At 40.2% G+C, this 27,050-nt stretch overlaps 1 protein-coding gene and 1 long non-coding RNA gene across 8 annotated transcripts in view; one reads left to right on the top strand and one right to left on the bottom strand.

The window, feature by feature from the left end:
- The window catches only part of VPS13B (vacuolar protein sorting 13 homolog B), a 411,590-nt gene extending 393,684 nt beyond the window's left edge, over positions 1-17,906 (bottom strand). For all 7 annotated transcript variants that reach the window (XM_040695919.2, XM_040695916.2, XM_040695918.2 and 4 more), the window contains exons 1-3: positions 17,810-17,906; positions 17,078-17,255; positions 11,005-11,148 (exon numbers count right to left, since the gene is read on the bottom strand). In XM_040695919.2, the coding sequence (XP_040551853.1) occupies positions 11,005-11,148; positions 17,078-17,224 (291 nt within the window). In that variant the 5' untranslated portion in view covers positions 17,225-17,255; positions 17,810-17,906. The remainder of the gene's footprint in view (positions 1-11,004; positions 11,149-17,077; positions 17,256-17,809) is intronic.
- Positions 17,907-18,024: 118 nt separating this feature from the next.
- On the top strand, positions 18,025-26,148 carry LOC121109662. The gene is made up of 3 exons (XR_005857596.2): positions 18,025-21,348; positions 21,854-22,042; positions 22,209-26,148. It is a non-coding gene; the product is annotated as an uncharacterized LOC121109662 (long non-coding RNA).
- Positions 26,149-27,050: the final 902 nt, after the last annotated feature.

Below are 27,050 nucleotides of genomic sequence, written 5' to 3'. Positions count from 1 at the left end.
ATGGCTGGGCCCAAAGAGTTGCAGTCAATGGAGTTGAATCCAGTTGGCAGCCAGTCACGAGCAGTGTCCCCCAAGGCTCAGTGCTGGGGCCTCTTCTGTTTAACATCTTTATTGATAATCTTGATGAGGGGATTGAGTGCACCCTCAGTAAGTTTGCAGACAACACCAAGTTGGGAGGGAGCACTGATCTGGCTGAGGGGAGAACAGCACTACAGAGGGACCTGGATAGACTGGATCGATGGGCCACTGCAAACTGTATGAGTTTCAACAGGGCCAAGTGTCAGGTCCTGCATTTTGGTCACAACAACCCCAAGCAACCCTACAGGCTTGGGGAGGAGTGCTGGAAAGCTGCCTGATGGAAAGGGACCTTGGTGTACTGATGGATAGTCAGCTAAATATGAGCCAGCAGTGTGCCCAGGTGGCCAAGAAAGCCAATGGCATCCTGGCTTGTATCAGGAATGGTGTGGTGAGCAGGACTAGGGAAGTCATCCTGCCCCTGTATTCAGCATTGGTGAGGCCTCACCTCAAGTACTGTGTTCAGTTTTAGGGACCTCAAGACAGAAAGGACACTGAGGTGCTGGAGCAGGTACAAAGAAGGGTAACAAAGCTTGTGAAAGGCTTGGAGAATATTACTGACTTTACTGACAATAATGTCAGTAAACAAGGGTGCATCAAGTCTGTTCCTTCCGCTCATGTACAAGCAAACTGATTTCAGGCAGGCTCCTGCAGTCCCATTATCTTGACACGTGCTTACGGTAGTAGATCACAACAACAAAAAAAAAAAACAGTGGAAAAAAAACATGATTTAATTGGAAGCACTGAAAAAGTTTACTTTAGACATATGAAATACTGCAATTTGGTATTTCCATTTAAAATGAAGTATTCCAACATTCTCAAAAGCAACACAACATTTTTTTTTTTTTCCATTTCCACAAACATACAAAAAAAAATGTCCACCTAAACTGAAGTGCATACTGATGAGGCACTGACTCTGGCTGTGTACAGTATGTGAATGATTCCCTCCTCCTAAAGAACATCCTCATTGTGGCATCCTGAAGTCACAGAACTCCTGAACTTTACTGGGCACTTCTGTTAAAAGAAAAAAAAAAACCCACAAAACTGGACAGTAACACTTCCAAGCAAACAGCCAGAAAGGGAGAACGGTTCTCCAGAATGGAGAATCATACATCCACTCTACAATCCACACACAACAGAGAAGATATAGCTCAATACTGAATAGCCCCAAATACCTGTCCTTTAACAGGCTGGGAAATACTGCTCTGCCTTCTTCCAAATTCAGTGTCTTGTTTCATTTTGTCCAAGAAAAAAAATAAAAGAATTCTAACAATAACCAAAGAGGAATTTCACAACAAAGTAAGGATTATTTTGCAGGAGTTACGTTTTCACCCAAAACGGCAGAAGGAAAATGCCTGAGGAGCTGTATACAGCATGGACTTCTTTTTTTAAGTTAACATGGACTATACGTTCACCGATAGAAGGCAATCTCAACTTTTCCAACAACTACAGGCACAGTACACTTCTTCTGTTTAAGTACTTCTGTCCTCAATACAGCAATCAGTATATGATAACTGATAATATGATATGTATAAAACTACAGTTTTATAAGCCACATTGATGAGTGGAATACTCTTAGATACGTAATAAAGGAATAAAAGAGTACCTTGACCTTTAATTAGAAGTCGTAAGGAAGTTAAATCTTCTGTAGTGAAGTTTCCACTACCAAAAACTCAAGTATTTCAGATGAAAATAATTGTTGTATACACTTAAGTAGATAAAAAAGATGTCTGTTGTTAACACCACACAACCCAATTTCTTTCAACTTTTATATAGATACAACCATAGTTCATTTTTGAACAAGTTAAGCAAAGTAAAACATCCTCAACAGAGCAGGAAATGAAGTTTTATTCACTGCACAAAATAAATCAAGGAAAATGTAATGTCTGTTGATGACAATGAAACCACCAGCATATGCACTTGGGACTCTGATCTATTCTGTCCACCAGATGCTCCCTTCTTATGAAAGGCTGGTTAAAGGAATTATAGAGTTCACTGCGGCTTAAACAGATTTTTCTCATGCTGTTAAGTATTTTTTTTCTCAAGTTTTACTGCAAAATCTTAATGTTCATTATGATTGTAAGCAAATATCAAGAATGAATAACCTATAGCCCACAGGCCGCATGTAGTGTGGCAGGACAATTCAGCTCGCTTGTTCCCTTTGGCCTCCTCTGCTATGAACCTCAGCTGCGCACCAGATGACTACAGTGGTGCAGGCAGCCTGCTCCCCAGGACCAATATATCTCACAGGCTTGTAGCCTCTCCCCCATAGTATAATGAGCCCATATTTAAATGCATGCTGGGAAAAGCATCCCGAAGAGCTTCCAGGAAAGACGGCCACTTCCCACTGCCAGAACAATGCACTTACCCCACAACCCTGTCACCGTCCACATCTGAAGAGCACATGGAAAAGAGGATAGCCAGGAACAGGCCAAATGAACCATTGGGAATCAGCAGCACACTCTTGCCTACCCTTTTTCTCAGGTCTCCACCAGATCCTGCTTGGGGAGAAACTCTGGGACAGAAAGCTACACAACACAGGAAGGCAGAGGCTTCCAGAAAGCATCAGTCCTACAGTGCAGTCCAGGTGACATTCACATGCACCAAGTGCTCCAAGAGGCCATAAAACATGACACTCTTCTGTCAGAAGGAATAATTAAAAAAAATAAGAAAAAAGCTAAAGCACCCCACCCATCTACAGCACCTGACAACTGCTGCTTCCCCCAGTACGCCGTACGGCAGCACTGACTGCACTGCACTGATCACGAGACCGCTCTGCCCACAGAACTGGGTAGAAGATTACAGAGCTTCTTTGAAACGTAATTCCTAATTATCCCCACAATTTTAAAATATCAACACTAACAAACTTTGGGCCTAATGATAAGTAATTACATATGACCACTACTGCAGCAGCTGGTAGCGTATTTCAGGGAATCCTATGCTAACCTAAAGCGCTGAGTAACACTGACAGGCTAACAATAAATAAATAAATAACACACGCCAGGAGTTTGGCTACGTAACAAAACCAGAACAACAAAATAAATGTTCAGCTTTAATTGAAAGTATTTGCAAACGAAACAGCTCCAATCGATAAATTCTTCCAAAAGAATGGTTCATGCATCTACAATTAAAAAAAAGGGTAAAGCAATTTTGTGTTATTCAACCTCCAATAAGAGGCACTGAATTACCAAGTATACTAATGAAGGATGGCAAGTCCAAGTACTACTGGGGCTCTCCAGACCTCTGTTTCTGGACAGACAGCCTGTTCGATATCAATTAGTCCTCAGCAGATCAGTGCCGGAGCAACGGAGCATTCAAGTTTGTTCTGTGATCTCCTGAGGGAAAGTTTATTTGTTTAACAGATGCATTCCAATTAAGATGACTGTGACAACTGGATATTGCTAGCTGTGTAACACCATTTCCCTGAGGTTCTGCAGAATGTAGAAAGTGGGATTTTCATATAGAAGGTGCTAAACTACAACATAACATTTCCACAGTCTACTGGCAAAAAGGGTAGTTCACTGATACCAACTTCATCACTGACGATAAGTGCTCAAAATAAAACATGATGTGTCATTTGTGCATCAAAATTATTTAGCAGGAACCACCGCCTAAGTGCAGGTATTCTAAGGTAAGTCACAAGTCATAAATGAATAAAGTGAACTTTTTCTGCTTAAGTTCAATAACTGTACTTAATAAATCATAATTGAGTTGCACTCCTCCTGAGAAAACACCACTCTTTCCAAAGGGAACAAACTATAATTTCAGTGTACACTGTACTTCATAGAATTAAGAGTATTTTTTGTCTCTCGGAATTTTAAGAAGCGTTCACACCAAAGGTGGGTAACTTACAGGTTTTTTCCACTACAGAATCTGTAATCATGCCTATTCTGAAATAGGTTTGCTATAATGAGGAGCTAAAATACATTCCAACAAATTTAACTATGCTTTAATCTATCAACAAATGAGGAAAAACTACTTCCTCTCTAAGGAAATATTTCTAAACACATTACCTCACCTCATTCCCTGTTAAACCATACACCAACCCAAACTCCTCACCCAACTGCACGAAACAAAGCTGGATTGTAGGGTTCTAATTTTGATGTCAGCTGGATGGGGACAAACCTGGAAACACTGCAAAGTAAATCAACTGAAGTATTCCAGATCTATGCCAGGGAAAGAGGAATCAGAGTCCAACCGTGAACTTCTGGGAGTTATGCCAAACATGATACATAAATTCCTTCACCCTCTACCTTGCGACAAAGGTAAGACACTGACTATTGGAATTGCATTTCCTTGATGTTGTAGGACAATGAAAAAAAGCCAACTAAGATCAGCAAAGGCAGGAGGATTACTTGATCTTTCTACTTTGTATTTCTGTATCTACATAGTAGAACAGTATACTTTACGAAGACAAACACACAGTGTTCGCATTTGCCTCAGTAAACCTATTTTCTGGAATACAAATCAGTGAGGTTTTGGTATCGAAGTTTCAACTCTTATTTACTCGTCCACTTCCAGAATTAACATAAATATTTAGAAAAACTTTCAGGAGCCAAGCTTATCAGATCAATATTCTGTTCTTTTTCTAACACTTGAAATACAAAAGTCTGCTCTGAAATGTGATTCCACAGTAATGACACGACAGCAGTTACTGCTCATCTCTGTTCCTGTGCAAATGGGGTCCACAGTGACATTCAATAAACGTACACTGTGACATCAATAATTACCAATTCCCCAAATTAACCACAGCGAAGAAGAAATCAGATGGCTTCTGCTAGCTCATTAACTGCCACCAAGAGTAGGCTTATCCTGCAACAACCTTGTTCTGAAAGCAGCTGGGGGTAAGTTTGAAAGCTGAGCTAAGTAACAATGAATGCAACTTGGCCTTCAACTTGCAATTCAGCTGCATCAGTCACGTACCAGCCAGCTTCCATTCTCAGAGCTCTCAGAGCAGGGCAGAACGCAGACAGTGACAGGGAGGAACTGCACTGCCTGCTGGCTAACATATGCCAATTGGAGCAGCTACCCGCCCAGGTCAATCCTACAAAGCAGTTTCTCAAACATACAATGATTCTCATCATCATCTTAGCTTTCTCAGTATACAGTCTCCCAGTACTTAAAATTACAGACATAGAATTTATATTCGGGTTCCAAGTGTAGGCAGTCAGAATAGTTATACGTTTCCAAAATCATTACTTGTTAATGCAAAAATGTCCCTACCAATTTTGATGTAATATACTTGCACTTCCACCTCAGGCAGCATCACAGGGACATTAATAAGCTCAGAAACATGCTATTTGTTTCCAAAATATCACTCACAAGCAAATCTTAGGTTGTGCAACTACTGATTTTCTTAATCTTACAGATACACACACACATATATATAGATACATACATACACACATTCCCCTTTGTACTAATAATTTCCTGTCCCTGGGATATTTAACACAGGTAATCTCACCTGAAATATACCAGCATTTGCTAATCACTACTGTTAGTGGGAGGAACTTATAGTTTCCCTCTGTTGACAGGTTTTGTTTTCATTTTTAGAAATAGACAGCATTAACCTGTGACTTTATTGAAAGCATTTTTCCTGAGCTCCCACTTGTTCTACCACAGTGCTGAGATCCACAGACTTCAAAGTTTTAATAAGCGAGATACAATAATCACCCCTGCATCAGCTCTGATGCACAGCCTACTGCACCATCCATTACCATACTAAGACTCTGGCTTGCTACATGCAGTTCCTTCAATTCCCTAGCAGCACAGCAATTTCAAAGAAAAAGAAAATCACTGGATGTTATCCTAGCTGGCACAGAATTATTAAGTTTCAACTTAAGTCACTTTCTAAAAGATGCTTTGTTGAGAGGTCAACCTGGTATCGTAACTAAATACACAGCCTTGGCTCTGCAGTTTTTTTTAAGTGATCACAGGACATAAAGATGGTCCATGAAATAATGCCAGAAAAACGGTGTTTTGGTTTGTTAGAGAGAACGAAGGAAAGAAATACACATTGACTGCCATTCAGGTGGACACGCCTCCCAACAGAACTGTCAGAAATGTTTTTTTCACTGTTATCACTGCTTTATTAAGGTCTGGAATAATACAAATTACAACTCTGTAAAACAACTATTTAATTCTGTACTACGTGTTCTATTTGTATTTCCTGTCCAATCTGCTCCTCCTAAACACCCAGCCATAATGAAATAAAAATGAGTCAGATGGGAGGCTGTCCGTAATATACTTACACACTTATATACACAAATGTACACATAAAAAACTCACTCTCTGCACCAATGTAGTGCAACAGAGAAGGAGGTCTGCTGTTTCCTTACTTCTCAAGTAATGTGATTCCTCAGCCAAGGGAATCCAAAGCAGTCAAGGAGCAAAGATAGATCTACAGATGAGAAAAGAAGCAACAATGGCTTCCTCTGAGACCAGTACTACTCTTCCCCTCCACGTGAGCAATGTCATGCAACTGTCAACTAGTGAACTACTTCCCAGACAAAGTGGAAATAAGAATAAAAATGGGATATATATGGATGCCAAGAGTCAAAAAAAATGTATGAGAAGCAGCAGTAAAATGGGATAGTATTGCAAAAGAGAACTTATATGTGAAGCTGAACACAGAAGCAAGGTCACACACAGAAAAGGGAAGAAAACAAGTACAAGGGCTACAAATAATGCCTCCGATTTTGTTACGTTGGCCCACGACACCAGAGGAGGATGGTGGTGATACGCAGGCTCTTGTTAATCACTGGTGAAGATGCTGAAGACTACTAATGGTAGTAACTATGCTGAAAAACAGCATTTTGTAGCTGAGAAATTGCAATATCAAATACTGTTATTGTGCTCTTCATACCTGTTACAGTTTCCATGGAAATAAGAGCACTGCTTTTAAAGCAACCTGCGTAATACTGTTATTAACATTGGCATTTGGCACAGGTTTATAAATTTTCATACATGCGACTAATGAGAGATGCACATATTTGGCATCAAATGGTTTTACCAGCTATTGCTGTATACTTTGTATACAATATAAAAAGTCACCATCAGACTTGGTGATCTAAAAAGATCGGTTATTAGGAAAAATTTCTTCTCCACAAGAACGGTGAGGCATTGGAATAGCCTGCCCAAGGAGGTGGCCAAGTCACTGTCCCTGGAGGTGTTCAAGGAAAGAGTAGATGTGGCATTCAGCGTATGGCTTAGTGGGCATGACAGCAATGGGTTGTCATTTGGACTAGATTATCTTAGTGGTCTTTTCCAACCTTAGTGATCCTATGAAAAAGTCATCACTATGAAAACAATCAAGTCCTAAATGAAAAATATTTCAGAAACATTCTACAGAGCTAAAGTAGAAAGGTGAACTACTAAAGATTGTGAGTTAAAATCCAATTTTGGATTTTAACATACTTTTGCTGTCACTGAACAGCACATGCTGTTCATATATAATCAAACAGAAAAAGTGCACCATCCATACAGCCACATTCAACTAAGTTACTACAGCTGAGACAAGAAAGGGGAAAAAAAAATAACAAACCACTAAGGACCTGGAACTAGCCACACCAACCTAGGCCAACATATTATATAACTGTACCCTCATCATCAAATACAAGCCTTCTGTCTTCACTTTTAGAGTCTTTCATAACCTTTTTGCACATCATTATCTACTATCTTGATCATTTCCCAGTCAAGATTAATTTCTGCTTTCAGCATTCTTTGATGACAGTCTCTACTGATTTTCAGATAAGCGTATGTCTGCTATTTTGACAAGCACGCTTATGAGCTGGTCTCCACTATTTACAAAGTTACAATATTCCTTCAAAACCTTCTTTGTAATACCTCATAAAAGGAACAGTGGTTAATAGTCCATATGCTGATCCAAAAAAATACCTGGTTTTCTTGTGCTCCTGTAACCATTTGTATTTAATAGTCTCCCCTGATTGAGAAATTTGTTACAGAATCACAGAAGATCCTGAGTTGGAAGGCATCACAAGGATTACCAAATCCAACTCCTGATTCCACACTAGACGTTGTTACATAGACAGTTTTCATCAAGCACTCCGGTTTCTCCCAATACACCGTGTCCTGACTAAAGACAAGGACCCAAAATTGAAGCTGTAATACAGACAATGCATTTCTCCTTGAATCTCTCCACTTGCGTCATTTCCAACACTAAAAACCACAGAATTCAAGGTTGAACAGCTAGAAGATTAGCCTTGTGGTTAGCTATGATGCCAAGAAGGTGAAGGATACAGATGCAGACTTGTCCTTCCCAATTAGCACAGAACCGAAAGCCTCCTGTTTGAGCAAGGAGATATCGTGACAGGAAAGAAGGAAGAGGAATGAGCAAATAATTTCAAATAGCTTTCAAATAAGAAAAAAAGACTAGGTAGAAGAGAAAAAATGCTATTAAGGTCCAACAGGACAAAAAAGGTGACTGAAACTCGGGGTGGGAATCTGCCTCTGAACAAGGGGGTTTCAAGTCTGCATAATACTGGAAATTCAACTCCCCCATGAAACTATACATAACATTCATGAAGAACAATACCATCAGAGTATTTTACCATAACTGAACAAATAGAAGTCAGAAAGCAAGTTCAAAACTACATTTACGTGCATAAGAACACATTTCCGTCATACTTATCAACATCCCATAGCTTTGATAACATAAGGGGTCATGCTTCAACCTGAGTGCTGCAGAAGTCTACATTCAAAAGCAACAAAACAAGCACAATTGCACTAAGGAGACAGATATCAAAATAAAATGCAAAATGCTGCACACCGAATTACTGAGGTAACAGCATTAACCTAATGTATAACCAAGACCACATACATCGCATGTTCTACAGAACACCACCTTAATCACTGCAAAGTTCTGTTCCTGATACACTGAAGTTTTACTTTTGTACAAAGGAGAAATGCTTATTCAGCACTTCCACCAATTACAGAATGGTAGTATTATCTGCAAAGAAGGAAAGAGGAAAAGCAAGGAAAAGAGAGAAAAAGTAATTACCGTCATCAACGCTCAAACCTCCTAACACGCTAAAAACACCACTAGTTCCACACTGTGGTTTTGTATATCACTGGGTGAACTCAACAGGTACACTATTTCTGCTTAGAATATTAGCATAAAACCATAAATTGAGCCATTACTGCCTACTCCAAACTCTTCTCTCAACCAAGGAGATAATACAATTAGTTAACAACAAAAAAAATAACCAATAACACAGCAACATAACAGCACAGGCATACAGAAGCATTTCCAAGGAACAAGCACTCTTCAAAAAAGATACACAGAGGGAGAGGTTTCTTTGTCCATAGCAACTTGTAGGGTTCACTGGCAAATAATTTCAAATGATACTGTGTACTTCAATTCCTACACATAGCCAAAATAAACATGTTTTGAAGTAGGCTCTTTCCAAGGAAGAGATCCGTCACTCAGTGGGGAGGTCAGGGAATGAATTTTTTGCTCAGGTGAAATCATATATATGCTCATTGGGGATCCTGTCTGAGGAAGGAAATGCAAGATTATGACAGTGAACTTTTGAGAACTAAACAGCTTTCTTGCTAATTATGTTCTTTGTTCATACAGAGTTCTGAGCAAAAGAGTTCTAGCTGGAGATAAATTCACTGAAAGATATTTTAATACAATCTTCCACAGAGAGATTCTGATTTTTTACAGGTTTTCTTATTCACTAATTACAAACTTTTATGATAACAGGTCTATGCCATCTGCACAGTCACACTAGAAGTTAGAACAAGAATTTGTTAAAATAATTTATTTTAGAAAGCATTTTTGAATAGTGATTTAATAAAATCCAAACTGTCGACTTTTTAAACCAGATCCTCAGAAAACAGCATAGGTGTTATCATTTACACTTATTAGTCAAAGATAATTCTTCTATGGCACAGATTCAAGTTCTACTCTCCTGAGTGTACATAGTACTGAATGATTTCTCCAAACGTCAGTTGTAATTTTCAGAAATCCTTTATTGCTCCTGAATCTTAAGCATCTGTAACAAATACTTGTTTTGAGAGTGCTTTACATTCATGACATTTGACCTTTTGCTGTATGCACCACAAAACTTAAGCTTCGAATACCATGCAAGCAGGAAATCCGATCATTCCAGCAGTAGTCATCTGCGTGGTCCAATATCAAATATTAGTTCTGGGTTGCACAAAGTCATGGGGTACAAATCTTTTTCTGCAACTTCCATAATTAGTTGTAATTCACTGCTTCTAAAACACATTTCTCAAAGAACATCTGGCCTCACAATCCTACCAGCAGATTGGAAAAGTACTTAGTATTTGGCTGTTGGTGTGTGCACGTTATGTGTATATGTACATGCACACATGCAACATAGATTAAGTATAACTACAGAATACAAAGCATATACTTTCTGGGTGGCATATCTACAACAACAGATTTCTATTCCAGCAACAAAAGCCTTTTTAGCCCTGGAACTGCGGAAGAAATTTACGAGAAATATCAAACATAATTGAAAGCATACTCTGATGTTATTGCTGGCTGATAACTAATTATTGGCATGAAATGTTGACGGCTCATTGAGCTTCCTACCAAACACTTGAGAGCTTAGTACAAATTGGAAGTTTCTTTTGCAGGATTCCTAATACCACCTGAGGACTCTATATTGAAAATAAAATTAAAAGAAGGATTAAAAAGAAAGAAAGACACAAAGCTTCCCTGAAGTTAAAGTATAAAACTGCTTAAGACAACAAGTTCAACATTAACAAGCCCAAGTACTTTTTATTGATGAAGTTAAAATATAACAACATTGAGCCATTGCATATCTGAGCTTCACTGAGCCCGATTCTTCAGACGGCTTTAAACAAGGTGACCCATACAAGCTACTGTTCTCACCAATCCCTCCATGCTAGGAAGACATCCATCATATTTCTTACCTGAGCTCCATCCTTTAATTTCAAGATGCATTCCATTGTATTGATAGTGATGACAACTGGTTCTGATCCTAATTTTGTCCATGGCACGTGAATCCGAAGCTCATGAATATGCCCACTCAAAAAAGTAAATGGTAGTTTCAGCTCCTAAGAACAAAAGAAACAGCGATGAATTAACTAACTGCTAAAGTATGTCAAAACAGGACACTTGTAACTTAAAATAATAAGGTTTTAGCACAGCATATAGATCAAAGGTTCTTCCCCCTCCCCAAATCATCAGTGTGACTCTGGGCTTAGCAACTAGGCCACTAATTGCTTGCACACATACACTATGATTGCTCTGTTAGAAAGAATCATCTGGATTACCACGTCCTTGATAATAATAGGTTAAAAACCACCTCTTGCGTGAAGGTACCACAAAATCTCTTGCTATTACAAAGACAAAAATGAACAAGATGAAAGTAAATACTTAAATTGATGCATGACCTACAGTAGAAGAGGAATTTGAAATTAAACAAGGTCTGTACAAAAGCTACGAGGCACCTAGAGTCTTCATGAGAAATAAGGAAGGCTTTGTTTTGTTTTGCTGCTGTTCGATACAAAAAAATGGACCAAGCAAATATACAAATACAATTTTTACTCTTTTTTTTCCCTATTGCTAAAATAACACTAAAGGTTAAGGAAACAAGCCAAAGAGATGAGTAGAGGTCAAAACAGAAACAATCAAATCAAAATCCCTCTATAAAACAAAGGATTTACTTGGTACACTTCCTTTGATTTACAAGTGACAATTTCTTTAAGTGTGTTATGAACAGTAGATCTGTTGAATACCATCAGGATGCAACACCTTCCATTTTCCAAACTTGTAATAAGAATTTAAAACAAAAAATGAGATTAAAACAGCAGAGTTTTATTTAAGAAAAAAAGGCCACCAAGCCAGACATTCTAAACTAGGAAATACAAGAAGTACAATTTCAACTGCTAATCAATAATTATTAAGTCTCTTGTGCTTGCATTTTATAATGTCCTTTTTAATAACATGATGTTACTATTTATTCTTCGGAACCCCCAAATAATGACAGAAGCACTCATTAGAGAAGCAGTTATTTATTCTTTTCATTCACAGCATTCAAGGTGTTTCCCTCCCCACATTAAACTACACAGTAATTAAGTTATCAAACTCTTCACTGGCAAAATCCAGACTCCTCCTCACCAAAGCCAAACTTTGACGTTACACAGCCTTAAAAATTGGTGTCTAGCTCTACCAAGTCAGTCCTCAACCCCTAACAAGTGCCTGGTACTACCCAGCCCATGCAGCAAGCACATCTCCGCAGGACAGCCCTAGTGAGCCAGATGTTCCATACAACTTGTCAACAGATAGCACAAGGTGCAGAGGTTTAGATACACTTTGTATCTCAGGTCCACAGCTCAGGGCAGCACACAGGATACTTTCATGTACTTCAGATCGAAAGTGCTAGTATCTCTACAGTAGCCTCAGGGGCTCTCTGGGAAGCCTGAGCTTAACACTCACCAGACAGAACAGCCACCTGTAGCTGGAGACTAGAAATCAGATTTAAAATAACAAAACTTTCATGCAGAACAAACAGTATTTGATAATGCATTGGAATTTTCAGTCAGCATTGGCAAATACTAACTATTCAACTATTTTAGTGGTGAAGGGACTAATGAAGACTTCTGAGGGAACTTGAGCTGTTCTATCTGGAGATGAGGGAAGATCTCATCACTCTGTACAGAGGGCATCAGTCTCTTTTCTAAGGTGAGAAGTGACAGGACTGAGTAAGTATTCTCAAGTTGCACCAGGACAGGTTTAGACTGGACATCAAACAGAAGCTCTTCACGGCCAGGATGGTCAAGAATTGGAAACAGCTGCCCAGGTAGGTAGGTGGTGGAGTCCTCACCCCAGGAGGCATTTAAGAGATGTGTGGATGTGGCACTGAGGGATTGGGTGTACTGATGGGACTCTGGAGATCAGGTCGACCATCAGATTTGGTGATCTTGAAGGTCTTTCCCAATCTAAATGATTCTATGAGCTAAGAGTAAATGAAGTATATTCACTGCTGACAACATCATCAGTGAAAAGAAATACACCAAAATGCAACATTTGTTTTCTTTTTTTTAAATAAACTACAGTTTTCATTCTGTAAAAGTCTTTGGGTTCTGAAGTTGGGGACGTGGCTTATTGAGAAATATTGAAAAGGACCTCCAAGATCATCCAGTTTCAACCCTCCTGCTGTGGGCAGGGTCGCCAACCACAGACCAGGCTGCCCAGAGCCACATCCAGCCTGGCCTCGAATGCCTCCACGAATGGGGCATCCACAACACCACTCAAGACCACAGACCAGATGATCTTAATCTCCCATGCCCTAAAATTCACGATTCTCCCAAGCTTTGGGGTAATGAGAAAGAACTGTTCCTCAATAACAGTATTGACTGAAATACCTTTTCTTCAACATTCAGCGTTGTATGTAGCTTGCAAGTAACACAGCAGCACATAACACAAACATAACAAGGGTATTTTTATGCTCTCATTTTCTTAATTACTTTATATATATATTTCTCTTCACAATTTCTGAATGCTTTAAGATTAAAAGTTTCAGTCATTATAAAGTCTTCTGGATTTTCTAGTGTGCATACATTTTAACAAAGACACTATTACTGCTAGATGATTTGCACTTTAGATGTCAATGCATGTTCAGCCTTAATCTTAAGAGAAGCTATATTGTGCTGTTTTCCTTATTAACCTACCTTCACAAGAGCAAAAGACAACATAATGAAACAACACACTAGCTGTGCTGACTGTCAGTACTTATCAGGTAGCCTAAGGTTTAAAGACACTACAGCCACAAACTGATTACATTTTTTAATTAACTTTTGAAACTACTTTTACCAAGGCACCACAATCTGCTGGCCAGCTAAAGTACATTTGAAGAACCTTTACATCACTACAGAAGCATGAAACTATTAAAGCGTATGAATAAATCTGACTTGACTGCAGTAATTTGGTTGGGAGTGTGTGCATCAGTAAGACCTGCACTGTTCAAAATATAAAATAAGAGTCCACATACAGGAGTTAGCCTCCCTGCACCCTTATCTTCACTTCCGTGGCTGCGCTGCCTAAAAAATACAGGAGCAAGAGAACATTGCAGCACAGAGCCCTTCAAACACTCCTGTGAAACTCAGTCATCTTCAGATCAATCGTCCTTTGTCTTCTCATCAAAGGTTGTTTCATTTTCCCCCTCTGAGTTTGTATTAAAAAAGCTAACACAGTAAGCCACGATGTTACAGAAATACATACAAATTGTAAGAAGAGCTCACCACGTATCTTATCTCTTTGGTACCACTGTGTCACCAGAAATGTCACACACAAGCTAGTCACCAAGTTCATAGCTAGCTCTGTTATTCTGATACCATAGGGACTTCACATAAAAGTTGCCAGAAGAGCTGAAAAGGCTCTTCTCTGAGACAATATTTAAAGTTTAGTTATAAATTGCTTTCTGTGATCTTTGGGATGACAGACAACCTTTTGCACCCTGTTCTCATCTATTCTTTGGGATTCTGTTTGGTAGCCTGTAAGAGCACACAATATGACACTGCAACTCTAACATCAGCTGTCACACAAGAAGTGAGGGAAGAAGCAATACATTTATTCCCAGAACTGTTTGTAAGGTGCAAGCAGTCTAGCACTTATGATACTACTCCCAAATCATCACCTAGAGTTCCACAGAAGCTGGAATCCTCTAAAAATGCTCAAGGTTGCCAAATAAATTAACATATATTGGTAACTTCTAGAGACTTCAACTTTAAGAGAGCTTCCAGCCAGCTGCAAAGGTTATTATTTATATTCACACATAGTCAAAAAGAGTTTTGTCAAGCAGGCACAGAGCAGCATCTCTAAGGGGGGAGGGGGGAAGACATCCTAAACACACTCTACGGGACCAGGCAAGCTCTAGAGCATAAGAGCCAAACTAAGATCTCCATTCTTCACATAAACACATAGCCAAATAATGTTAAAGAAAGAAGACTAGTAAAGGCAAGTGTTGCTTCATATTTCTTTGCACAATAGCAAAGACAGCAACAGACCGCATTCAGTATTTATGGACCCTGCTGATACACAGGCAGGCATGCAAAGTTGAGGCCAGGGATCACGTACAAGTACCCAAAAGGAAATGATAAAAGTGGTGGTGGCAAAATCCTAGTAGTATCATGTAATACATACAGTTTGATACTATCCCAAGCCACCATTTGTTGTGAGGACGAGCCTCCCTATAGGAGCAATGTAGCTCCTGGAGAAGAGAAGGCTCTAAGGAGACCTTCCTTACAGTCTTTCCATATCCAAAGGGAGCTTACAAACAGGAGGGAAACCAACTTTTTACATAGCCTGAAAGCAAAAAGTCAAAAGGAAACAGTTTTAAACTAAGAGAGGATTTAGATTAGATGTTAGGAAGAAATACTTGATTAAGAGGGTGGTGAGGTGTTCACACAGGCTGCCCAGAGAACCTGTGGATGCCCAATCCATGGAGGCATTCAAGGCAAGATTGGATGAGGCCCTGGACAGCCTGATGATGGGTGCCAGCCATGCCCATGGCAGGAAGATGTAACTGGATGGACTTTAAGATACCTTCCAACCCAAACCACTCTGTGATTCTATAGCACTGAGACAGTCTAACTGAAGAGGAAGCTTTTACAACCAAGACTGAAGATTTCAAGACACGTACACAAAGCGGACCTGGTAAAATGCTGGCAGCAGTGCTCAGAGCAGTTGGCTGGACTGAGCCCTCCAGAACTTCCTTCTAGTCAGCCCTTCTATGATTCCACAATATTCACACTAAAAAAGGCTTTGAATATGCATTCACAGGAGTAACACACCCTAGCAACAGCAGTCCAGTATTCACACTACCTGTTATGGGCAAGCTGCAGCAAGAAACTGAGTAACTAAAAGGCAGCTACTACAAGAGGCAATACAGACTACTGAATAATGAAAAGAAGATAAATCAGAATCTTTACAGAAAGACAGAAAACTGCACAGGTTCTCTCAGAAGACTTGATCCTATTCCGGAGGTGGATCAAAGATACCATATTTTCCATAAATACTTATTACCTATTTCTACAGGTCCCCCCATAAAGATCACACCATCTCCTGTCCACTCCTATGTCTTAATCTGATAAAAATGAGGAAAATTTTCCTTAAGGCCCAGTTTATTCATATCTCAGTACAATTCATTCCATTCTTTCTTTCTCACCCAAAAAAGCTGACCATAATTTTAGATAAAATAAGGCAAGGGCTAAGACTCAACCCTTGTCTTTTTTATTTCTCTTCCATAGGCCATATTACCTAAATCATCTTTTCTTCTTTGCTGCAATACTCTCAGCTCCTTCTCCAGCTGAGCACAGGGCCCTAAGTCAGACTTGCTACACCAGCAGCTTTATCTGTGACACACTTAAAACTGTCAACAAAGATAAGCATAGAAGGAAGCAGTTTCTCAGCAAAGACTTACCCTGCTCATATTAACTACAGGCTCTAAGTCCTATATTACCTGTTTTAATCAGTAAGTTTATTCTTTTTAATGAAAAGTTCTATGGAGTTTCAGATCTAATTCACACAAACTAGCTGAATAAATCCATCCCTCAATTACTCTTTAGCTTATATATAACTGGAATAATAAGAACTGGAGCCATGAAACAATAGAGAGAACACAAATCCATGTTTAGTTTGCATAATCAGAAAAAGAGGTCCCACTTAGTGAAATTTTGAACTACTTGCTATATGCAATTAGTAAATATGACTGGAAAAGTAATATAACTACATGCAAAATAGCGGTCACTGAAAGAATGAATAAACATACAAAAATCCTCTCTTCACATCCTCTAACTTGTAGACTATGCAAAGAATTATCCTTCATCACTAAACAAATGGCATGGAATAATGTAAGAATAACTAAAAGCAGAAAAAGAGATCAGCACCTGAAGAAAAACAGGTAGTAAACAAACAGTTATCTATGCAGACCCAAGCAAACTATTAGGTCAACTAGTTTTAACTCAAAGACACAGAACATACCTGCTCGAGCACATCCAGCTTTAACTCAAGTTTACTGAGAACGACATCCCCTCCCCAGAGCGACAACTGCAGATCCGAAGGCTTCAAGTTCTTGATGTAGCGATTCACATAACTCATCAAAATGGGAGTTACGTAGGACTCCAGCATTGTGGGGGATTTCTAAATCACAGGGCAAGGACTAGGAACAAACACAAGACAAGATGTTATTTACAAACTTGTCAGCACAATCACCAATAAAACAACAGCCCTGCTGTTAGGACATATGAACAAAACATACTTCAAATTCTAAGCAGAGGTATGCTTAGTATCTGGTATCTACAGATGTGCATAAAGGTGAAAAAGACACCAAGTTGAAGGTCCAGTTGCCTACATTTGTGAATCTACAGTGTCCACACATAGAGATGAACAGTAAGTGGTGTGTTCGCTATCCAAAAGCAGAGGAGGTCAGGTTGCCCAATACACTTTCAAATAAGCGTTAAAAGAGTAACTACAGCTCAACCTACACAACCCCTGCAGCTTTTCATTCGTACACATTCGCATTCAAATGCCACCTGAGGAGCACTTCGCCGATCTCCCCCCGTACTCCTTAAGCTCCCACCAAACCGCCCTCCTTCAGCATCTAGCTACATTAACGTCGGGCACCGCTCAATAGGGCTCCTCACCCCACCCCTTCCAGCACCCCCCCGCTCCCCTGAAGAGCTCTTTCCCCGCCTTTCCCTCTCAGTCCCTTACCCGCCCCTCCGAGCCCCGGGGAAGCTCCGTGCGCTCCCGGCCGGGACGCGGGATCCCGGCGCAGGCAGCCGCCCCCACTGCTGCCCGCCGCACAGCCGCTTCCGGGTTCTCTGCTGCGTACGTTTTCCTCAAGCGTCCGGCTGGAACCGCGAGTCTTTTATATGCGCGCCGGGGCTGCCGGTCCCGCCGGAAGGATTTCGCGATGCACCAGAAGGACCGGAAGTTGGGCTTGAAGCCGGAGAAGCACTGTGCCAGGAGAGGGGGAGCGGGCAGCATGCCGTGCGCATGCGCATTGGCTGGGGGCGGGGCGGAGTGGGAGTGGCTGTTGAGGTGGTGGCTGACGGCCTGAGGGGGTGGGCTGGGGTTGTAGTCTACGGCGAAGCGCCCCCTCTAAAGAGGGATGGGTTTCTATGCTGGATGCTGTTTTGCTCAGGAGGGTGGGCCCGTCTCAACGTAAATCCCTGCTATACGTTACTGTGTGACTGTGGGCGTCATCCTGCTCAAGCTCTGATCGACACTGCACTGTGCTGCATTGCATTCCCATCACATCTGGGGCAAATCTCAGCAGTAGCAAGCGTGCTGCTGGTTTGGAGGCTGCCTGATAAAGACCTGCGTTTTCCATTTGGCTTTTGAGCGAAGTTCTGCCTCAGTTCCTCATTTCAGTTTTGAATGTGAGGAGAAATACACTCAGGAACATCTTTGTTTTTTGCATGCCCAGAGCCTTTCCCTGCAGGAGGACCCACTCTGACCATCCCAAATGTCTGACGGCTCTGGGGCCATTGCTGGGCCTGTGCTGAATGAATGTGATCCCCAGGGGTGACCTGGGAGAGAGCAGGGGCCCATTTCCTCAGGGTGAAGTGCAGCAGGCAAGGCCTGCAGGCATTGCTTTGCTGTGTGTAAGGCAGTTTTCCTCTCACAAACTTGAAGCAGTTTGGACTGCATTCATGATGAAGGTCACCACATCCGCCATTCATAGCAGAGCATAGTATTTGGCTGTCCTTCAGCATCTGTGGCATGTCAACCTGCTGGAGATGGTAGCAGGTGGGTGAAGGACAGAAAAATCACTAAATAAAGTGACCTTTCTTCAAGGATATGCTTCCAACTTGCAATTTCTCTAGTGCTAGCATTCTTGAACAGTTACTTTCCATAACTGCCATGCACTTCAGTGCCTGTGCTAGAGCTGTGGGAGTGGTGTGTTGAATTTCACTGATAAAACTTTTCGAGAGTCTGCACTGTGAGCTAGCTCAGTGAAATAATCTGTGTTAACGGAACCAACCGTGTTTATAGCACAGCCTCCCCATAGAATTGCATTGACAAACCAGAGGGATATGCTAACAGATAAGCATAACGCTGAAGCACACCCTAAGCATGCATCAAAAGTCTCCATATTCAACAGAAAAACATTCCTCTGTTTCTTTGTCCATTATGTGATTGCTTTTGAATGACACATCCAATCAACACTGGAATGTTTTCTGAAAGTTTGGGATGGAAGGACAACGCCCTATTTTGGTGAAAGTCAGTAAACTAGAAGAGTAGGGGAGACACGTAGTATTCCTGGCAGCTGCTTGGCAGACCTAGCAGCTCTGAACAACTCTGTAATTTTCCTGGCAGTTATTTGCATTTCATATAACTACCTCCATCTCAATTCCAGTTCAAGTATGTTGACGCCCTGAATAATTCCTACAGAAGAGAAAAAAATCCAAAAAAAAAAAAAAAAAAAAAGGAAAAACAAATGGAGTTACTTGAGGTTCCTGAAGTACAGAGAATGAGAGCTCAATATACAGGGAAATTGCAGGTAATAGGCAGAGGAATGGGCCTACTGCAGCAACACGGGCATGTTTACTGGGTATGTCAGCATCGGGTCACTGCCTGAGCTAGCCTGAGTTGTTCAATATTTCAGCAATCCAGTGAAACGTGTAGGACAGGTAGAACCAAAAAGTGCAGATCTAGTGACGTGCACATCTCCACTCATGTAATAGCTGATCTGAGTAATTCTGAATCCATTAAAAGCTGGCAAAACTATGTGTATTTTAACCTGGAGAGAGGGAAAGTATGCACAGCATTGTGTAACATTTGGCCAGAAATGTGAAGGTGACAGGACTTAAAGGAAGTCCTCAGGAAATATATCTACCTGCGTAGGACTACATCTTGATAAAAGAGGCTGTAGGTGGGTTTCTGGCTTCAGTGTTGGTGGTGGTATGTGTGATCTGCCACTTCCTGCAACAGATGCGAGATCAGTGAAACACAAAATGGAAGGGAAAAACAGAGTTCATAAAAAATCAGAAGAGATGAGAAAAGTAAGTGGCTGTTCTGCTACCAGAGGCTGCAGTCAAGGGGAAAAACAAGGAAATTAGATATTTAATTAGATCTAAGCAAACACAATAAAAGCCTGTGTGGCAAATGAATAGAATCGTAGAATGGCTTGGTTTGGAAGGGACCTCAAAGATATCTAGTTCCAACCTCCTGCCATGGGCAGGGTTGCCAGTGACAAAATCAGACCCTAGAACAACGGCCAACGGCCCCAGTTATTTCACTTCTAGCTCTTCTGTTCATAAACTTAAACTAACCTTTTCTTCTGAGCACTTTTTTGGAAAGTCCCCTGCAATGACATTGAGTTTGACAGCTGTTATGCTTCTAATGTCAGGTGTCGAGTCTCCTACCCCTTGTATATCAGACAGCCTGGGGCAGTAGCATTAACAGAGGTTTTTGGAGATATCTTGGCCCAGGCTGTCTGCAGGAATCCGAGGTTACTGACAAGCAGTGTTGGGATACAACCTATGAAGAGCTCTTTCATTGGGAAAAAATAAAAATCCTGCCCTCTAAACTTCTTTGCTGTGTCCCTTAAGTGAATACTTTAACAGGGTTGACTCACCAGGCAAACTGCTGTCCATATCTGCCTTGTGGGAGTATCCTGCCCATCCTGCTCCAAAGCCTGCAAGTATAGTGACACAAATGCAAGCAGGTGGTCCCAGAAGCCACAGTCTACCCATGTAGGGGAAGGTACTGTTTTGTGACTATGTGGCCTAATGAGATGCCCCAAAGACAGCAAGAGATTAATGGCATAACATAGTTGGTGACTATGACTAATGAGCAATAGTGAGATATTTTAAAGACACCTGTGAAAGGAAAAAAAAAATGACTTGGGCTTCTTCCAGCTGGCTCAGATGCTAAAACTAAGCCTAATTAATTTGCAGTGTTAATGGTGATTGCTTGTTTTGTTTTTATTGCAATAGTAATAAAATTTGACTTCTGTGTTTCGTTAGAAATTTCCTGTGCTCATGGCTATACAGCCTACAGTTATGTATCTCCTAAAATTTTTCAGTCTTTAAAATAACATTAACAAAAGCAAGCAATATATATCAAACCTGCTTCCTTATTGGAATTACGCTGCTTATGTGATGTCATGTATATAATTATTGAATCATACGCAGCCATCAAGAAGTGGGAAACAAAAGATCACCACACTGTCGTTGTTACTCTGCGGTTGTGTTCAAATTCAACTCAGTGCACACAGATCTGAAATTCGAAGGAAAAAATAAGTAAGTAATAAAGTAATGAATAAATTTTCACATACAATTTCATCATGATACAAGTGTTTGTTAGGCATATTCCAGATTTAGAAGTGCAGACAATTGTCTGTCGTAAGCTTCATTTGTTCTTCTCTTCCCTAAATTTTGACTGAAAATTATACTGAAAAAGCTTTCTGATATAGTTTTGAGGTAGTATTTTTTTTAGAGTGTTTCTGAAAATCAACTGAGTTGTAGCACCTTTAAGATGGAAAATCAGAGTTCAAAAAGAAAAAGCCTATTTTTAAAATAAATACAGTATTTTTATCTATGATTACGAACACAACTTCGTTGAAGTGCTAAAGTCCAGGTTAAGTAAAACTGGAAAGTGTTAATTTAGTGAGCTAAGTTCACAAGGCTCTGGAAACAAGCAGCCTTTGATGTACAATCCCAGCCCGTTGCTGCCTCATCTGGCTTTTTAGGAAATCTCTTTTCCCAACACGTTCTGATTTCTGGTAAATATATATTCCTTTAACAGATGGACGGAGCACTCAGCATGCTGGGGAGCGAGAGACATCCATGGAAGGTGCTGAGCTATCTCAGAGTTTTTGGAAGCTTCCCTGCTTTTTCCCCATCAGTGTGTTAAAGAGGAAATCCCCCTTACAAATCTCCCCTCAGAGGGGCATGTAAGGGACCAAAACCATCTTAACCAGAGCCAGCAGCACAGGTATGGAAAGGGGCTGGTCTGAACACCTGGGGATATGCAGGTGTAAGGGTTAACTATGGTAATTGGTGCTTTTAAAAGTAGACTACATGTGTAAATTCTTTTACATACATTCAGATTATGTTTGGAATCATTATTTCTCTGTATAGATGCTATATTGTTTCTCCAGGATACCCTGTGGTACTGAACTTTGATTCACATACCACAATGAATGAAAGACGTGATGGGAAACCTGAGCTGAAGAGAGCAGGAACGTATGAGCAGTGCAATTTTGGTCTTCTGGAAGTATCATTTCTGGGCACATTCTGAGAAATGCATGTACATCCAGACCAGGAAAGTGAAAACCTCCAAGTCTTTTCAAAGGTTGTGCTGGACTGGAAACAACGGAGAACGGTTATCTGTGTTTCAGGAGTGAAATTTTAGGGTATGTAAAGCTATTTGACCTGTTCTGATATGCTTAAAGAGTTTACATATCCTTTGGGTATAAAGAGATATCTTTGACTTCTACACCTAATTATGGAATACATCAAAAAAAAAAGTCAACCAAGAATGTATTATTTCTGGTTCCATTACATGAAATGTATGATTGACAATTGTAAAATGTATTTGTAAAGAAACATGTAATTGATTACTGCCTCCAGGCATGAGGAGATTTATGCACTAAAAGTTTCACACAGGTTTTTGCTTGACTATTGCTGTACCATTCATGCAGAACATATGTACCTATAATGACAGCTTCTAGTGTACATTCTTCTAAAATAGTCCTGCTTTCCAAGGGTTAAATGGTCACTGTTTCCTGATGTTAATATCTTTACATCTACAAAATTGCAGTAATTTAATTTTATATTGTATATTTGCATTTATAAATAATTATAAATAAATAGAAGTAAGTATAAGTAATTATAACATAACTATAACATGTCTATAATAAATATTATACATAAATATATGACTTTATACAATAAATATGATAGGTATGAATGTATTATAAATACATTTAAACTAATATTTATAAATAACATCCTGCTGTTATATTTTTTTCTTTCAAAAATATTATATATTATAAAAAGATCAAATGTATGCGACAGCTTCATTTTATGTCACCAGACAGTTCGTTAGAGGATGAAGATAGAAATGGCAATGCTCATGAATAGGGTTTTTTGTTTTTTTGTTTTTTGTTTTGCTTGAATTATGCTAAAATCTGATTGCTTTCATTATTTCTTGTCAAAACGAGTTTCTCAGTGAAGCTGTGACTGTGTGCAGTGCTCTTTGTCCTGCAATTGGAGCCAGGAGCTTTTCTGCTGACATCTGCTCTGAAGTTCTTAATGTAAATGGAAGTGTACTTTGATTGGATTTGCATATTGTAGGGCTGATATTAATGGATTTCAGACGTTGCACAGCTACAAGAACTGCAAAACCAAGAGAATGTGTCAGCTCCAACAATCCACCCTTGGGATGCGATTGGCTGCCACAGCTCTGTGTGAATAAAATGTTTGTTATTTCAGCAATGAACTCCTGGGTTTCCTGGACTTTGTTGGTAAGTATGGGTCCTAACACTGAAGTCTGACTATATAAATTGAAATCAGGCTATAAAAAGAACTCAAAGGACTAAAGAGAGAACACGGGAAAGCATGCCATCAGAATATTTGGAACTTTTATTTCAAGGAGGGTGTTTGTCATTTCAAGAATATTTGGTAGTTTTTTAACTGCTTATAGAAGCTTATCCTATAACTTAGGGGTCTTTTTATCTGCAAAAATTTACATAATCATAAAGTTAATTAGCTATTTCACACCTCTTCAAAAACAATGGATGTAAAAGAGCTGCAAAGATCCCACTCTCAATGGGATGGCTCAGTACTCCCTCTACCCCTGTAAAGCATGATGTAGAGCCTGGAAAAAAAAGCTGTACATGGTAGAAGATTGAGGAAGTGTATGACAGCCTGAAAGGATGGGCAATGGGTGACCAAACTGACACTAGAAATGGGGCTGCACTAATGCTTGAAGCAGGAAGCTTAATGATCTGATGGAATTTTAAGCTGAGGTGAAGATAGGACAGGTGAATGCAGCAAAGACGTAGAGGAGACATGGAAAAGGTGATTGGAGTTATGTATGCCATCTGTCAATCATTTTGCAGTTCTGAGACACTTTTGTTTTGAGAAGAGGTTTTGAGACACTGCGGATTTGTTATTGCTTTAAGCCAAGTGTTTCTCACTACCTAAGTGGCTATTATCAATGATTTGCTTCCCTGATTTATTTCTTTTCATTCATATCATTTTCTGTTCACTTTTTGGGTTTGGTATTTCTATAATAAATTTGGTATGAAAAAGAAGCTGGAGAAATTGGAAACATTTGCAGTCAGTTTCAAGCTCACTGAGTAAGCAGCACTCACATAGTGTGTTTTATTCCAAGGACACACAATGTTTTTACTCTGTATGTTTACTTAACCTGCTATCTAGCAAATGGTATTGACTTCCATCATGCCATATCCAACATGCATTAATATGATGTACAAGAAATTTGGAGTGTGCTTTTTATATCATCCTGGCATAATATATTGAACATATGACTAACTGTAACATTTGTGACACAGACTGCTGAAATAACATTTGTTGACATCCCTTCTGGAGCTAAACAGCCCCAAGTCTCTCAGCCTTTCCTCATAACGAAGATGCTCCAGGCCCCTCATCATCTTTGTAGTCCTTTGCTGGATTCTCCAGTAGTTCCCTGCATTTCTTGAACTGAGAGGTCCAGAACTGGACACAGAACTCCAGATGCGGCCTCATCAGGACAGAGCAGAGGGGGAGGATCACATCACTCACTGTTCATTCAGCTATCCCACAATTCCTAGTCTTACCTATGAGAATGTTATGGGAGACAGTGTCAAAAGCCTTGCTGAACTCAAAGTGAGCAACATCCACTGTTCTCCCCTCATCTACCCAACCAGTGATGACCATCACAGAGGGCTACCAGACTGGTCAAGTGTGATTTCCTCCTTGTCAACCTATGTTGACTACTCCTGATAATCTACTTCTCTTCCACTTGCTTGGAAATGACATCCAGGATAAATTGTTCCATCACCTTCCCGGGCATGGAGATGAGGCTGACTGGCCTGTAGTTTTCTTGGTTACTCCTCCTTGCCCTTTTTGAAGACCAGAATGACATTGGCTTTCCTCTGGTCTTCAGGCATCTCTCCATGACCTTTGATAGATGGTTCAGCAATCAGTTCTGCCAGCTACATCAGCACTCGTTGGTGCATCCCATTGGGGCCCATGGATCTGTGTGTGTCAAGTTTGCCTAGATGCTCACTGGTCAGATTCCTTGACCAAGAATAAATCTTCCTTTCTCCGTACTCTCTCTCTTCTCATCATCTCCTTCTCAGCTACTGCAACATCCTTCTCTCCAACACTTGGCAATTACAGATCTACACCATTGTTCTTCTCTACAACATAACGACTTCCTTTTTGCATCCAGCAAAGTTATATGAGTTGTCACAATAAACACAAAGGATTTTATTTTTTAGTGCTTTGCATTACTTTAAGAGACATTATCCTTTCTCTTCCTCTTTTACACTTTCAGCGGATCCCTACTTGCTTCTACTCTCTCAGTGATGTAAATCACAATCCACTGACTATTCTTCACACTTTTTCTGTTTTCTCCTAATCAGTCTTTCATGCTTCAAGACAGCATGTTTAAAACACCTGTGAAGGCCATTGCTCTATTCTGTCATCTCCTTCTGTCACCAGGATGTCTACCAAACTGGCAACAGCTAGGAGCAAGTGAACTGATACACTCCCTTTTGGGTGGATCACTGTGTTATGGTTATGGCCTTGGGCTCTCCATCTATCAGTCATATTCCCACATTTTCTCTTATTTTAGGATGTAATTAGCTGCAACGTTTCTTCCTGTGGCAAAGATGATTAACAAAAAACGTGCCATTTGTTACACCCAAGAAAAACATAAAGCCAGATGACACCTTCATACTGTATGTTTTTTAGGCAGAGACCATCTTTTTGTTCCAGATTGGTACGGCATTTTGTGAAGTGCTACATCAATTTATGACTACCACTGCTGGCTGCTACTGCAATGCAGGTCATTTTGGTAGCAAAATCTTTTCAATTAGGTCTGATTCATTGGACTTGAGTAATGCAACCTGGGTTTGCGCTACTTGGACAACCTTTGAAACTATTGGAGTTAAAAGCAATGGACACTGGCTCATAAAGGATTATGCGGTTTCTAAAGCTGTGTATGAATCTTTCCCAGCTCAGAAGCTTCCCAGCAGTAGCAAATGTGAACTGGCAGGAGAACCAAAGGCCTTCCTGTGTGGCAGTGCTCAGAATTTTACGCTAGATAGAAGGGGATGATGACTGCAGAGAAATGCAGCCAGGGAAAGGCAGTGTGTAAATACGAGTGGAAAAGTAGAGGAAGACAAGGCTGAGTAGAACAGGAGTTCAAACCAAAACATCCTACAAACTTCAAGGAGTTGGGAGCACCTCCCGTCATTCTGTCTTTGTCCAGATGCAACAAGAGATGAAGCACTTCTTTCCAGACAAAAAAAAAAAAAAAAAAAAAAAAAAAAGAAGAATGGACAGCAGATGTGTCTTTTTTCCCAGCTAAACAACCTTCTGATGGACTGCTTCACTCTGGCTTTACAAAGGGAAAGGAACCAAACAGGATGCATTTAACCAGGTTGTAACAGACAGATTGACCCTGTCTGTCCTGCTCTCAGGGAGTGTGCTCGCTTTGTGCTCCTTCATAGATGGTTAGCACTAAAACCACTGAAACATTGCCATCTCCAGCTGGGTGAGAAACCAGGGCCATATCACAGTAGTACTTTGCTTCTGAATCAGTGAATCAGTGCTCAATCCATTACAAGAAGACAAAAATACAGAATAAATATTTTTATTAGACCACATATCCTGGTCGTATTGTTTCAGCCTGTTTGGCTGTGCAGCCTGTGAGACAGTGCACCAGTTAATATTGTAAAGGCTCCTTTCAGAACCTGGGAAGTTAG

This window comes from Gallus gallus, chromosome 2, assembly GCF_016699485.2.
Source record: "Gallus gallus isolate bGalGal1 chromosome 2, bGalGal1.mat.broiler.GRCg7b, whole genome shotgun sequence".
Taxonomy (NCBI): domain Eukaryota; kingdom Metazoa; phylum Chordata; class Aves; order Galliformes; family Phasianidae; genus Gallus; species Gallus gallus.
This window is presented reverse-complemented; position numbering and strand designations above follow the sequence as displayed.